This window comes from Bombus pyrosoma, linkage group LG12, assembly GCF_014825855.1.
Source record: "Bombus pyrosoma isolate SC7728 linkage group LG12, ASM1482585v1, whole genome shotgun sequence".
Lineage (NCBI taxonomy): Eukaryota > Metazoa > Arthropoda > Insecta > Hymenoptera > Apidae > Bombus > Bombus pyrosoma.
Genome location: NC_057781.1, coordinates 9165478 through 9181826, shown reverse-complemented (window position 1 = coordinate 9181826; position 16349 = coordinate 9165478). Strand labels below are relative to the sequence as shown.

The following is a 16349-nucleotide window of genomic DNA, read 5'->3' as shown; positions in this document are numbered from 1 at the left end:
AACGTATCGTACGAGTCGTGAGATCTTTGAGGTAGAAAATGCGCGAGGGATCCGCTGCACTTACCTGTCTGGCCTTTTCCCAAGGTCTTCTCCAGTCGATAAGGACCAACGTACTGATGGGTCTCCTGGGTGTTGGACCCGACGGGGCTCTCCTTGTCCTGCATCGTCGAGCCACCTTCCTCCTGGTCCGCCAGGTTGGCTAGATTATCCTAGAAACCCTGGCTTGCCGGTAACGAATCTCCTGCAAACTTCCTTTCACCACCCACCCAGCCAGCGTACCGGCCTCTTCCGCTCCTTTCTTTCCCTCTTTCGCTTCCTCCTTTCGTTCCGTTCCTCCTTTCTCCGCTAGACTCTCCTTCGGTTTTTCTTCCTACGATTGGTCCTCTCTGTTTCGCGTGCTGCCCGTCCTCGCAGGATCACTCCGTGACGGAGCGGTGTTTCGTGTCGGCGATAATCCACGGCATGGCGATCGGCGAGTAGACGACGATCGCTGGCAGATCGTTCTGCCGGATCGTCAAAGGGAGATACCCCCGTTCCTTTCGACGACGAGCGAGAGGACACGGGTGGCGACGGCCACGACAAATCGAAAAATCGACGAACCGAACGATCACCCGAAAACTTGCCCACCACTCGGCTCTGACACATGTACACGCACTGTCACTCGCGCGACCGGCCTTTCATCTTGCGCGGCTGCCTCTTGCGGATCCTTTTCATGGTGGTTGGCCGATTCGCGTTCACCGAACGGGGGCAAATGAGGAAACGGGGAACTCGTACGAGTCCGGAATCGGTTGGATCACGAGCACGGGCCACGGCGGCGGTTCTAGTAACATGGGGTGGGCTCACGTGAACGGCTCACGGTCGCTCCATCACCGGCGGCTCCGTCGGAAACCGAGTCGCTCCTCGACGGAGCCGCGTTCGGCGCCATTGCGACGTAACCGACGCACTCCGACTTATGGTTTGACCGTTCGCGAGTCACCGCGACGATCCCCTGTCTCGGTTCGCGAAACGCCCGCGGTGTAGTACCCTCTTCTACCTACGACGGTGCTTTCTCGCCCTTCGCCGCTCGCTCGCAACCTTCGAACTTTCGCTCCGCACCAATCGAAACGATTTTCCTTTTCCCGATCGTTTTCGACCTTCGGATCGCCCTTTTCGAATCCACGTCCAGCCAACACGGGAGGAGACTACGAAGCTCACCGACTGTCCCTTTACTCCCCCAGTACCTCCACCCTACGCGGACTCATGCACCACCACCACCACCATCACCGTCACCGTCACCATCACCGCCACTGCCACCGATATTTCACTAGATTCGCTAGAAACTTGTCCGAGGACCGGATCGATTCGAACGAAACATCCACCAGGCTTGGATTTTCTTTTCGTTTCGACGGATAGTCGATTTATCCAGCCGTGTGTGGTCAACGATTTGGCCCCTGTCGTTCGCGGATGACGGAGCTGACGACGAACCGCGGCGCTCCTAGTTCGATTACGTGTTACACGGGCACCAACAGAGGGGGTAAGTTGCGCGCGCACTTCCAAACTCGTCGCCACCCCTGCGGCCACCCCTTCCTTCACTCTGGCTGAATCGGTGGTGCGTAGCGACCGCTTCGAGTCTCTTCGAAACTGTCCCGGCCGATGAACAAATCGTTTCGGATACGTTCTCGTTTCAACTTGTCTGTCCGATTCCACTTTCGATTCGAATCGAGCAGACGACGTTCACCGAGCGACGACATCGTCGATACTCTTCGAGCGAATTCTCGCGCTTCCGTTTCCTCGATTTTACACGCCGCTTCTACGACGATAAACGACGCGCCAAGGCAAACTCGAATCACGCCAACCAGATATGTTTTTGCGGTGAGCTTAGAGGAGTCGACGTGGTTAATTCGCGATTATTTCAGAACACGTAGTTGCTTCTTACAAAGCGCGAGCGAACGCGACGGAGAACGATCGGAGCCATCGCTGAAAGCGAGGGAGTCGGAGCTAGGGAGACTTTGATTCTCTCGGTTTAACGTGCACGGTGGGGCATGGCTCGGTGTGTTCTCGTCGGTACCAGGGTAACTACTCGTGGTTTGTGTCCGAGGTAAGAAACAAACGAGATTTTCGATCGATCTCGCGTCCTTCGACCGGTAATCGTTGCATCCGCGTTTTCCTTTTGAAAGACGTGCGATTTGCAGCGTGCGAAAATCCCTAGTTTTCAAACTTTTACGCGCAAATGCGATTCTCGTTGTCCCGTCCAGTTTCCCTCGGTTTAAAAGATAGGCGTAGACCATCCGATACGATCGTTGTCGAATGATTTTACCTCGGTCATCGCGTGTACCTTCCACAACTTCTGATCAACGTGAAATTCTTCTATATTATTTGTAGGATTACGACGTTTGCTGAATTTCCGCGAACCGAAACGCTCTTATAGAATTTCAAAGTATTTCTCACCGTGTCGAGAATTTATTTACATAAGCGTTTGCCTCGAAACAAATTTCCATCGGATGAGCCGAAGCAGCGAGTATAAATTGGACTCGCGAGAGATCTAACAGAGCGTACCGTCTTTTCCTCCGATAGAAACGGAGAATCAATTTACGAAGAAGAACTCGCCGTTTGGTAGCGATCGTCTCTGAAAAGAAATTGTTCGAAAGGGATTACGGAAAATCGGGTCGCGTAATTGCAAATTGATTGCCGGCAGCCTTCGATCTCGCTGGCTAGATGTAACGGATACCAATTTTAACGCGTAAATTCCATAAAAGCGAGAAAATGTTATTTCATAGGACAGTACCGACTATTACGATCGAAATAAACTTTGAAGTGACATCGACACGATGAATCATTTACGATGGAATTAGACAGGTTAAGTCAGACGGTTCGGCCGGCCGAATGTCGATTAATCATTTAACGGATTAATTATTAACGAAAGCCAGTATCGTCATTCCGGCCCTTGTCTGCTTACATATTCAACCGGTGTCTACCTTCGTGCGTTCTGATCGTCACTGAACATATTTTCGCCTCACGATCGCATCCGGCTAATCGCAGCCGTAGATGCTGCTAAACGATCGAGTTAAGAATCGTTCGGCGAGGTATTCGCGTAAAATGATCGATTCGTTGGAGTCGCGGGCGTAGAAAACGAGAAAGGGTTCTGAAAACGCCCCTGTGCGGAATAGAAACGGCGCTCGAGGCGATTCCATTTCAGCTTGAATTCTCTTTGGAAAAGACGAAACGCTTCCTTCGATTGAAAAATGATATTGACTACGAAGAGGCGAGCGAACGTGGAAAGACGAGTCGCGAGATTTCTATACGAGACGACATCGACTCACGTTTGATCGCTCGCGGTTGAAGAAAATCGCGATTCTAGAATATCGAAGCTCCGCTAGCGAGAATCTATTAAACGTTGTTAACCCCGAGCAAAGAGAGAAAACGGCAGATACACGGGGTGAAAGAGTAGAGAGGAAGAAGGGAGAAGGAGTAGACGGGCGAAGAGGAAAGAAGAGAAGAAGAGAGGAGAAGAAAGAATAGAAGAGAAAAGAAGAGCAGCATTTAACGGAGGCACTTTTCTCGATGAGACGTGCGTATAAATATGCAAGGTAAATTACCCTGAGCGTTATGGCGCGAGCTACGAGCGAGGACACCTCGTGTAGAGAGGGGTACGAATACGATATAGATCGAGCCTGGAGGGACGAGGAGGTCGAAAGGGCGGTGGAAAAGAGAGGGACGACAGTCGGATGGCACAAAGAGGAGGGTGCAGGTCGAGGATCGATAGGTATATAGAGGCAGATAGGAACACAGGAAGCGTCTGACACCGGAAAGCTCCTGGGGGATGGCTTCTTACGAGCTAGTTCTGACCGACTGACAACCCGTTTTCTACTGTTTCTTCCTGTCTTTCTTCCTTCTCTGCCTCCCTTCTTCATATTTCTACCATCTTCGTCCTCCCAGTTGATCGACTTCAGCTTTATTTTTATCCGTTCGACGCTAAATTTGCCATCGAGGAACGATGAATCGAAACGACGTTTCTTTCACGCGATCGTAAAAAGTTTTATATCGACGCCAGGGCGCCGTAAATCGCATCGCATGCCGACGTCGCATCTAGGGACAACCAGTAGACAACAGCGCAACTCGAATGATAACATGTTTAAGTCCGTAACGATAGAAATATCTGAAGTGAGAATACTTTCGTACACGATTCGTAAAATCAAATCCAAAATTAGCTTTGGCTAATAGGCAAACGGCGGTCCACTGTTTGTTCGACGCGATCCGCGATCTTTGCAACAAACGCGGGACGATCAACGATCGTTCGGAAAATGGAATAGGAAATTTGTCGACGTACGTGTATCTAAAATATGCGGCAGTTGGATTAATCGTACGTATATTAACGACCTTTGCCTTTGATCTTTTCGCGAATCCCTCGAGGAATCCCTCGATCCGAGTTTCCTTTATGGAGATACGCGACTGCTTTGCTCCTCCTGGTGTATTTATCGGTGTTTTAACGTTGTCCGCTCCTAGGATCGCTCCTGTTCCTATTTGGCAGCGTTAGAAACGTGGGTGGAGTGGGATTTGAAACTAACAAATAGGAGACTTCCCTTCGGGTTCGGACTGTTCAACCGCATACGATTAATTGGCTCTTGGTAATCTCTGCCCTGTCCTCCGCAGCATAGACCTACGTAATTGCCATAAATACGGGAAAGTTCTCGGTGCCGTTGGTGCAATCGCTAAATCACCGAACGATAGAAATTGCCGCAAAAAGTCTTTTAAATCGCGCGACCTTATTTTTGACGTATTAACGATCCTCGGAGGATCGCGAAACGAATTTCTGTCCATTGTTGCGAGAAGAAAATACGATCTTTCCGATAGAAAATACGAGCTGTCGTTAAATCTCTGATGTTTAACGCGTTAATTGCCACTGTGGCTATCGGTGATCCACGCCTCGTTAAATATTTTAGAGCGATTAAAATAAGATAAATTTCGTTGAAAAATGTTCAACGATGCGAATGAATTTAAGATAATATTATCGGTAAACTGCAGAGTTTAATAGAAATAAAAAAGAACAATTGTTTTAGCTACGATGTATCATAGAACGCGTTATACTTTCAAATACGTTTTCATATTATCTATACATTCTGTGCAATTATTCGACTTTAAATTTCTCCTGTAAATGCATACAAAATCGCTGCCTAATTATCAAATTCCGTATAAATATTCTGGAAAAATTGAACTTTATGGCGTAATATATTTCGGACAAAAGATATACAATTGGCGCGACAGTCAACCTGTTAAAGGTCGATGCACCGCTGATTTACGCATATCTCTACAGGCAAATCACGCATATTCGTTCCTACCCAGATAGTGTCCGTCTCTCGTTCGTGTTTACACTATTCCGGTAGGGTTTGCTCATTGAAATCGCTAGCCGCGTTATTCGTTCCTATCCATCCGATAGATAAGTACGGTCGTCCGTCCCATCGACAATCCTACGTCACTCTGCCCACCCGTATCGCCACTTTTCAATTCCCGTCAGAGCTTTCCTCCAATATATATATATCTATTTCTTGATGTTGCCAAGTTGTCAGCAATACATGGGACTGTACGTCTAATCGATCAACACCGAAGAAAATAACGCGAAAAATGGATCTTTTTTCGTGAAATTTTCTCCGATGCAAATCGCAGTGTATGGGATGCAACGTGTTGCACCGAGAGGGAAAAGCTAGAATCCGGTCCACTCGTAGGTCGTACTTGTGTACTTGTGTACTTGTCTCTATCGAGCACGATGCAAGTTACGCGTTGGGACGAGTCAACAAAGTTCGAAGCTGGCACTTCGCCTATTCACCGCACCGCAGACGACACGGTCGCTCGCATACCGCGCTCGCCCCTGCTCCACTCCCGGACACCGGAAACCGAATGCAGTCTGAAGCATCCTGCAACCTACCAACTCCTCGGAACGCACATTGTTTACCCGGTGAAATGTGCAGGCTGCCGTCTCTGCCGATTTAATAACACGAATCGATTCTTTCAACGACTTTCGATCGTTCGAATTCGCTCGATCGTCGACGTTTTCAATTTACGTTCCTCGGGTAGCTGTCACGCCTCTACTTCTAGCTACTTTCAGCCATTTCGGGCGCCTGCAGAAAAACGTACGAAGGACGACGTAATCGAAGATCTTCGTCCTTTTCTTTCCTAGATTTTTGGATCACGCAGATCCGATCTCAAAGCTTTTTCGTTGACGCGATTGCCGTGTGTTGCGCAACGACTCCATCTTACTTTTTCGAAGTTCGCGAATGATCCATAGAAACGTCCGCAGTGCAGAAAACCGTCGACGCGTCGATCAGTCGTGTAAAGATATAGAGGCAATCAAAGTGGCGAAGTTTCGACAAATTCCTCTCGTTCCCCGACAACGATTTTCTCTCGGCGATGATTACCGAATCACTTTTCGCGAGCAAACTTGGGAAATTTGTTTCGTACATCGTTCCGAGAACTCGCTTCGGTAAATCTGTTTCTTTCGTATATTTCCTATTTGTAAAATCGATTACTCGATAGTAGGTCGATTACGTCGGTTGGTAAATCGTCGTAGAAAAAATTTTTCGCGAAAGGGCGATTCGATTCGCGATCAAGAAATTTCAAGCGGGTGCAGAGTCTCGAGCTGTTTTCGCTCGGTGTGCACGGCGTATCGCATGAAAGTAGTTACGGCTGTATTTTACGAGTCAGACCGTCCAAGTTCGTACGAAAGCGTTTAAGTGGAGACGGTAATACGTAAAAGGGAGGCGTAAAGTGTTAACACAGGCCAGAACAGCAGCAGACACTCGAAACACCCCTCTTCCTATCCTCTGCCGCCGGTCTTCCTTTTTCCCTGCCCGCTTTCGCCCTCTCCACCATCGTTACCTTCAAACTCTTTGACGCTTCGTCCTCGTCAGTTTTTGCTTGTCCATCCATTTTTCCTCCGTTTCCCAAACCGTCGCTTCGTACCTTTCCTAATGTATCTCTTTCTCTTGAGGAAACGAAGCTTCCTCAAAGATCAGCCGTCCGCGCGTCTGCGAGGGTGCGTTCATTTGCCCGGAACGTTGTGCAAAATTACCTCCTCTCTCTTTTTCTGTCTTCGCTGTTGAAAAAATTGGACGATTTGGCAACCGTAACATCTTGGAACGTCGAGAAGTAAACGATTTGCCGGGACGAACAGAAACGAGGTCGGACAGGCCGAGCAAATTGGCCGAAAAGCAGAAAAGGCTGAGGGATTCGATTGGTAGTCGCGACACAGAGCGGCAGAACGTGGCGTTGTCGCACGTGGACGCGTGAATATACATAATACGTAGTGGTCAAATGCGATACAACGACGATGGTACGCGACACGAAGCCATGCGACACGTAGCGAGGCGAGGCAAGGCGACGGTGACGTTCGAGCGTGGCTTGCATACGTTCGATGTCCATACCGTAGTTTGATTTACGCCGCTGTAAATACAATGTCTATTAAATATGTATTCCATACATGGACGCTCGGAAAATAGATGGTAAATGACGAGGGTCGGGTGGTCTGCTCCCACGAGGCGCGATACAAGATTCTTCGAGTGCTAGCTCCGTTTCGTAACGCGGCACGTTGTTGTACCAGAAGTTTACGTATAAATTACCGCCGTGATTCTGCTTGCGACAATGAAAGCTACCTACCTTTTGCGAAACGTCGCCTTCAGCCAACTTTTTTCTTCCGCGGATTAACGCCGAGATCAGCGATTATTCGGCTCGAGTTACGTGGCTCGTGGCTCGGAGAAAAGTTCTCCTATACTTCGAGATACGAAGGATTATTCGAATTAAAGCACCCGGTAAGCGTTCTAGACAAAGACCTTAGTTTGTCGAAGGAAGGAACGTTGGTTCGCGATCGTTTTTCATAAAAGTGCAGCTACGTCAACTCGTTCGATCGAGGTAGTTGGTTTTCGGACGCAAATACTCCGAACTTTCTTTGGAGAAGTACGAAAACTTTTGCTAAGTCGTTCAGTGGTCGCGATGACTGCTTGAGAGATTTAATAAGAGGTAGAAGGTAAAAGAAGAACGTGGTTCGAGAAATTCATCGTAAGCCTGCAGCTTTTCAGGGTGTACCGAAATTGAAATCCGCGCGACCGACGGACGAACGAGAAGTTCTTACGGCATACGGAAATAAAAGCACGTCAGGAACCTCTGCTAGAGCTACCACGCAACGTTTTTTACTCTATCTAAGGATCTAAAGAGAAGCGGGACGCTCTGCCCACGCGACGCGTTCCTAAATTTTCCAGATAAATTTTATCGCTGCTCGTTTTATAGGAGACGGTCAAAGGGAGCCGGACCGGTGAATTAGCAAGAGAAAAGAGTTGGAAGCGTTTAATCCTCCGATCTGCTCGTTAACTCAAAATGTAAGGAGCGAGATAACTCTTTTTTCTCCGCGTCTCGGCGAATTTCTCAACGATGAACGACAAAAGCTCCACGAGATCTTGACAAACTGAATCGCCGAGCTTCCTCAAACCGAGAAAAGAAGTAGAAACCATTGTAGCTCTCTCCGCGTGGTCCGCGCAAGTCTTATTTCGTGGTAGCGTGGCGGTGTTGGCAACTGGAAGCAACGGCGACAAAGGCGACGAGCGGAACGCTATGCTCTTTGACAGCGGCAATTATGCTCGTTGTGCGATGACTCGATAATTAGAGGCGTGCGAGCGTAACAAGCGAGCGGGAATGCAAGGAAGAAGACCGCGAGTACTCGAGATGAAAGTACGCAATTCAGTACGTTTTACATTCCCGTATCTAGCATCTACCATCGCGTAACTACCCTTCTTTTCTTCTTCTGCTTTGTATCGGCTCGTGCTGCTTCGTGCCGAGCTTTGTCGAGAAGAAAAGAAATACTCGCAATCGAAGAGAACGGAAATTTGTTTTCGAGACTGTCTCTCTCGCGAAAACCACTTACTCGACCAGATACGGCGGTAGAACGAACGTCGTATTCCAAAACGCGGAAACGGTTATTCTCGTTTCGAAATCGTTCGAGGTGTTCAAAGGAAATCGGATATTCCGAAAAACAATTTGCTACGGCGAAAGAAATACACGCGCAAGGGCATATTGGGACCGACAGCGGTGGAAACGGCAGCTCGCCTTTGATTCGAATCTTGGCCCGTTGCTTCGAACGAGGGTGTCAAGCAGTAAGAAGAGTTTTCGAGAGTAGAATCGGCTGGAGCAGCGTCGCGTCGAGCCGTTGACGAGTCAGCGGTGGGAGAGAAGAGAGGGAATCTCGGCGAGAGCGAGAGAAAGCGCGAGGAAAGAGAGTGGAGGAGAGGGCTAGTGCGATAGCCCTAACACGAACGCACAAGACCTCGAGGAAATCCTAATATTTTAACCACTGGCGAGGAATGAAAGGACCCGGGTGAGCATGAAAAGGGAAAAAGGGGTGCACGAATCATCCCTGCGTACCCTTAAACCCTACTGGATGGGGTGGAACCTGCAAGGTGGGTGGAACTGTATACCCGTTGCGGTACCCCGAGGGAAGTACTTGCAATTAACGCGGTAAGACTCGACTCTAGCGAGGGGTAGTACACCCTTCTTACCGGTAACCACCCTTCGTCCCTGCTCGTTCGCTCCTCGTTTCTCCTCGATTCTCTGTTCTCTTCGTTTGCACACATATCGTATGCTGCTCTTCGCCCTTCTCTCTCTTTCTCTCTCTTTCACACACACACACCCACACACACCACACATTTTCTCTCTTTTTCTCTCGTTCGCTCGCTCGCCCGGTGGTGGAGTACGCGGCTCCTCTGCGTCCATCTCCGTCAAACCATTCCCTACGAGCTCCTCGAGCGCTCGTACTCATAGGGGACGCCAGAATGGCTGTGTTCGGTTATTTGTCAGGGATACGCGTAATCGCGCGCACGCGTGCTTCTAGCCTCGTGAAAATCTCCACGCCTTGCTCCCTCTCTCTCTCTCTCTCTCACTCTCTCTCATCCTCTTCATGAATTTGCCTCGCCACGACACGCGCGTTCCTTCTTTTTTAACCACCCTTCCGACGGTTCCGACCTTTCCTACAGACTCACGCGCCTCCCGATGCAACAGATTGCGATTAGGCGAGTTATCGACCCTACGTATGACTATATATCGAGTCGAATATAAACCGCAAATCGGGTAATTTGTAACGATCTAATCGTCGGACGGGCGCATTGGCGACTTTCGTTTTCCCATTGGCGATCACCGATCGATTTCGGTCAGGCCTTCGTCCACTTGATTACGCAAACCAGCGGACTGGGGCGATTGATTTTCCGTTTGACGGCCACGCGTGACCGTGCGTCACGCGAGTAACAGCTTCCCGAGCATGTAACGTTAACGCAATGGACTGCTTTACGCGTCGACAGACGTTAGGGAGAGAAAAATTCGACAGAAGAAGTCGTACATTTTTGGATAAACGCAAACTCGTGTAGCGAAACGTGTCGGCTGTAACGCGAAGAAAAGGAGAATAGAAAAAATTGGTAAATCTCAAGCTGCGGGTGGAGATCACTCGAGCGGAGCATCTCGTTCACGAATTTCGATTTTAACTCGTTTCCAGGCGTATCTGCGGAAAATTGTGCATGCACGCAAGACCGATGGCGTGCGTGATAACGGCGCTCCATTGTGCGCTCGTAATCCGAATACGAGAAATTTGCGCGAAGCGACTGTTGCCACCGTGCCAACGTAAAGCTAAATAGTCTACTGTATAACCCGCTGTATTGCCATATTCACGGATGAAAAGACAACGTCGTCTCTGCATTTGTCACAGGATCGCGTGTAACGTAATTTGCAGAAGCGAGGGTTCGTTCGCTTCGAAAGACCTCGCTTCGTGTTCCTTCTGTTCAGTACTTCGCTGTAATACCGAGGATGTTAAATCGAGCACATCGAGACATCCGAGTTTCGAGGTTCCAGTCGAATTGTGCTTCACCGAGAAAGCCCAGAGAAGCGAAGAATAGCGGCAGAATATCGGCTAAGAACTCGTCGATTGCTGCTTTCTAAATGGAACTAGTAGATTGCAAGGACCCGGAGGATTTTTACCGAGGTTCGTTAATCACGCGGTTGTCGAGAGAACGGAGTGGCAACGCGAAAGTAGCAGCCGAACCGATGGGGAAAATAAGAGATCTCTCTCGTATCCCGGAAATGCGGCTTAGTCACCGGGGTGGCTATTGTGCCTCGCCGAGTGCACAGTCGTGTAAAATCCATAAGGAACTGTCGTACCGAGTCTAGATACCTCGTGGCTGGACGTGTCGCGCCAAGTCGTTATCCGTAGGTAGGTTTCAAAGGTGCACGACCCGTAAACGTCGTTTCGATTGATTCGCATACGTCGCACCGACGGACACGCGTTCTCCTCGGCGTCATAAACCGCGATTACAATCGCTCTGCTAATCCATCCACCGATTCTTTACGATCGAAACTATCGACGATCGAATTTTCTTAGCCGTTCCGAAAACGTGGCAATGCCAAGCGTTTCGCTTTATGTATATTTTATGTTTTATTTTATAGACCGATAGCCCGGCTGCGTGAAATCCATCGAAATAGTCGATAAACGATCGCTTTACTTACAAAGTCGCTGTTGAACGTCTCACGCATCCGACGAAGCCAAAAAATATTATCGGAGGAACGCGATTAATAAAGAAGGGACCTTACGAGCAAACCGAACGTCGAATAAATCTCGCGTCAGTTACCAGCAATTGTTTGCGCTATCTCGGTCACGAGTTACGCAGCTATGATTATCGATTCGAAAGTAATCGCGCGACAATCTAGCGATCGATGGGTCGGAGTCGGCGTCCCACCGCAGTTCGTCGATTCGCGTTCGTTAATTCCTTGCGGAAGCACGGAATCTGCTGTCTGTCGAGTATCGAGCAATTTTTCGTAATTAGTGATCGTCGCGAACGTCAGAGTGCGTCGGTTTTATCCATCGGTTTAGAACCATCGTCCCGTGAAAGGTCGCTTCGCGTGCCACTGCTCTTTTTCTATCGGGGCGGAGACCGCACAGCCATCAATACGGTTTGACGGGTGTCAACCGATTTTTCCCGAATATCAGTCTCGCTCGGTCCACCGTGAATTTCTGTAGTCGGTCGCGTTATTCGCGACTCTAGCCAAACGCGGCTAGACGTCGTCGCTACCGAACTCCGAAGCCTCGCGCGACTGCCTAAAATCAATATCGAGATGTTTTATATCTCCTACGAGCGGCCAAGTTGCCGGGTTTAGCCAGCAGCCGGCAGCTTGCCGTGTTTCGTGAATTCCCGGCGCTCGTTACCAAAAAATCCGAAAACCCGAGCGAAACGTACGCCGTGTCTGGGCTATTTGGCTCGATTTTCCGCGCAGCCATCGATAAGGGATGAACGTTGCGGGATACGGTCCATCGGCTGAAAGAGTCGGTTCGCGGAACGCAGGTGGAAAAAGAGGGAACCTCGGCAAAAACTGGAGAATGAACAACGCTACGCGACTGGTCTGTTCCGGCCAAATTCTGTCCCCCAAAGCTCGATATTCCAAATAGCCGTGGTGTCTATGTCCGAGACGATGAGGTTCGCGTGTTCTCGTTTCGAATTAAGGAAACGGAATTATCTTCGATTGCGATATACGGTGCGACATCCGGCTTGTATAAATCACGATACGAAGCTTGCTTGGTGGGACTGTGGTTCTCGATCGATTAACAGTTTCGGTCGAAAGGCTGGCTCGCAACGTACGTTCCGCGTATCGTTCTCTTCCATCGCTACACTGTCTTTTCTTTCTTTCACGACGCTTTAAGATACCTCGGTAGACCAAAAGACCATACAGAGATATCACGATCGTTGCTTGACGAAAGTAGAAACGTACTGGTAGCTACGATAACGTTCAACTCCGATTCTACTTACCTTGAAAAATAACGAAATTTGCCGCTTATTCGACCGATCAACCGCTCCTGGCGGAACGATTATGTCACTTGCATTTAACCTAGTTTAATTTAATTTATTATCAAACGGCTGGTGAGTAGCCTTTTCTGGGACAAACATGATCGCATGAAAAATCGTACAAAGAAAAGGAGTAAAAAGGCAAAGAGGAAACAAAGAAGAGATAGAGTAACGATTAGCAGTTTTTATAATTGGTAATTAGTAAAAACTCGGACGAGCCTTCTTCTTCCATTCTCTACTCCTATTCTCCTCGTATCTGTCGAGTCAACCACGGCCTGGACTGCGGAGTTAATAAAAAATAGTACAGCCGTGGAAAGTGAAAAGGAGGAGACGAACGAGTCTGTCGAAGGCTCTTCCGATGCCTCGCGTTTCTTCGGTGCTTTCTTCGTCGGTTCAGATCGATTGACCGTTTCGCGGGCAAACGGCGATTTCCAAGGTTCCACGGAGGATCATCGTCGATAAGGGTCGAAGCGATCCGACTCTCTTATCTACGTTGTTTCTACTTCCGCCTCGACTTATCGCAGTTCGTTGCAAGTGCGCGCACCGAGAATACGCGATAAAATGCACGATTGCCTTCAAGACCGTAAAAATAGTAATAAATCTCGTCCGGAGTTCGCTATCGTGCTCTCTTTACGACCGATCGCTTTATAGCAGAGACATTGCACGAAAACTACCGATAGCAGAGACCGCGCTTATAACGCAAACAGGAAACGCTCTGTCTTCCATAAACGACACGAGGCTTCCAATTCGCAAACTCTGTCGGACAATATTCGCGAAAGAAAGAAACCTACTCGAGAGGAACGACGCTTTTTCAAACAATTTTTGAGATCCATTTTTCTCGGGAACCGATGGAAATCTTCGGACCAAAATTGAGAGAATACGGCGTGCAAGGAGGTGGCACGCGAAATTAGTCCGTCAAAAAAAAAAACTTGTCTCCTAATTCACAGTTTCTTGACAGTGACGAGATCGGTATTTTCAGCCGAAAACAGGGGATTTGTATCGTTTAACGCGCGCATCGTTCGTACGTTGAGTCACTCCTTTCGATTCCGCTTGATTCCCCTCGTTTTCTCCTTAATGGGGGAAAGCGGAGATTCAGGGGATGACGCTATGCGAAATGGAACGTCTGTTTGTCCATACCGTGCTCTTATGCGTGCTTCCCTATCGAATTTCTATCAAGGGTCGGTGCATCGACGATCCCTAATGCTATTAATTATCAACGTCTAAGGATGCCCCGGTTACGCTTGACACTTGAAACAACTTTCGTTTTAAAAATACCTCGAGTGCCGAGAAATCAAGGTTTTCGAGCGTTACGTAGAACGCTCGTACGACTCGTGTCAAATCGAGCGCAAAATAAGTAGCCTCCCTGATTGAAAATCATAATACCTGTATCTTTTCTATTTCGAGGCAGGTGTCTATCTAAAAGAGAACATGACGTCACGTTTTTACAGACCATTTGCCTGGTAGTTGGTGACGTTCCTGTCGCCCGCACTCCTCCGATCCGTCGCTGACATCTCCATAAAGCCGCGGGGGTGGATGAAATAATTTCGGCTCGTGTATCCCGACCGATACAAGAACAGACTGCCACGACAGAATGGCTAGATTATGCGCGGCAAGACCCGGATGTGTCAGCGTGCATGCCTTTCCTCGTTCCGTGCAACTCCTTCTAATCGATTCTAGCTGCCGTCGTTTTAGTTTTCGATCCGCGACCGATCTACCGATTACCGATGATCCCTACGTATGGCGCTTCGAACGTGCGCTCGATACTCGTTCAACGTATTTTCTAATTTCTGTATCGCGATTTTGTATCCTTTCGGTAGTTTACGCTGCAAGTTGAATCACCAGGCTGACTATTCTTAAACGCTAACGACTATGTAAATCTATCGTACTTGGCCCGGTTACGCGATAACAGCTAGCTACAGGCGTCGGAACGGCATCTTTCGTAAATAGCAGGTTTAACAAGGTTTCTGAATAACATCTAGACCGCGCAAAATGTGCTGTGAGACAAAACGGAGAAGCTTTATACGTTCGGTAAACGGTCTTTTAGCGATAACAGGTCTTTCGAGGGTAGAAACACAGACAGCTTCGCATCGTTGCGAATAAAGTTAATCGGCCGAGGTGAGCAAATTTCGTGAGCGAGAAACGCGCGCACGTGAACGCGAAACGATGAAACGAGAGTCGCGACGACTTTCGCCGACTTGCGTGTTTCCGTTTGCCGATCGACGAACGGCTGAAAGAACGAACAAACAGCGGGTAATTAATGGGGTGATTAACGCAAAAGAGCAGCGAGGCAACAAGCAGAGAAAGGAGGGATTTCTCCGTCGGAGAGGTGGAAAAAAAAAAATAGGACAAAACAGAAAACTTTGCCCCGTTGCTCGCTATTTATACATATAGCTCGTAGCATAGAAAGACAGTTATTCTCGAGGTAATTCGAGATTTTTGATAAAGATAAAAATCCGAGTCACTTTAGACACGAAACCGACCTCGGCGACCGAGCGAAATTTCTGCCAATTTGGAAACCACTGAACCCGGAAAGCCGATTATACGGACCGGAACAGTGCAACTAGCTCTATCGCCACGCGAATACAGAATAGCGAATAGCGAGCCGAATAGGAGCCACGGCCGTTCCTCCTTCGATCTCTGCATCCTTTCACTTTTTAACCCAGTTTCCATTGTTAGGCCAGCGGCAGGTCGTTGCTGTCACACCCGACTCGACTACCGGACCGAACTAAACCGATCCGATCCACCGTATAATTAACGCCGCGATATCCAACTGCTTCGCCGCTTTCTTCCTCGCTGCTGTCATCCTTTTGCGAAAACGCGTCCGACGATTCGTTTCCTCGCGAAATCTCCCACTTTCCCTGGCATCTTTTTTACGCAGCGTAGTTACGCGTTGCGCAACTTAGACACAGTTGCGCGATCGCGAACCAACCAGAAAGGAAAATGCTCGGCGATTAAGTGCGCGTTGAACGCGCGAAATACCGCGTTGACCATCTCTGCGTTGTGTTTCCCAGCGCGACACGAGCCGCGAGTCGCTCGTCGTGCTCTTTAGTCGTTAAACGAGAACTCGCGAGATAAATCGACGGATGACGAATATCGTCAATGATTAATACAAATCCTTGACGCTCCTTCGTTTTGTTCGTCTGAAATGTTTTCCTCCTCTTTCTTGTCTCCTTCCCGTTGCCGTTCCATCATCGACGCGACTCGTCATCAACTCATACGATTCGTCTTGCGACTCTTTTTCTCGCCTTGCGCGATATCTTTTGCCGAGTGTCGACGAGAAATATGAAAATTCTGCTAGCCTTTGTATATTTCCCTGTCGATTGGGAAAGAGGCGGTGTAAAACTATATGCGTCGCGTTCCACGCGTGACATTTAGAAATAGAGAACGTCGAACCAGTCGAACGTAGAAATGGAAATTTTTGAATCGGAACGAAACCGGAATCGATCGTGGGAACCTTCTCTCGTGCGAAACAGGGACGAAGGTGGATGAATGATCGGGTCATAGCGGTGAGAC

At 48.7% G+C, this 16349-nt stretch overlaps 1 protein-coding gene across 6 annotated transcripts in view; it reads right to left on the bottom strand.

Annotated features, from left to right (window-relative positions):
* LOC122573340 (serine/threonine-protein kinase BRSK2) overlaps window positions 1-16228 on the bottom strand; it is a 40646-nt gene extending 24418 nt beyond the window's left edge. For all 6 annotated transcript variants that reach the window (XR_006318715.1, XM_043739545.1, XM_043739548.1 and 3 more), the window contains exon 1: window positions 65-16228. Coding sequence is in view for 4 of the 6 variants with exons in the window: in XM_043739545.1 (XP_043595480.1) it covers window positions 65-164 (100 nt within the window). In the remaining 2 variants the exon portion in view is untranslated. The remainder of the gene's footprint in view (window positions 1-64) is intronic.
* Between the last annotated feature and the right edge of the window lie 121 nt (window positions 16229-16349).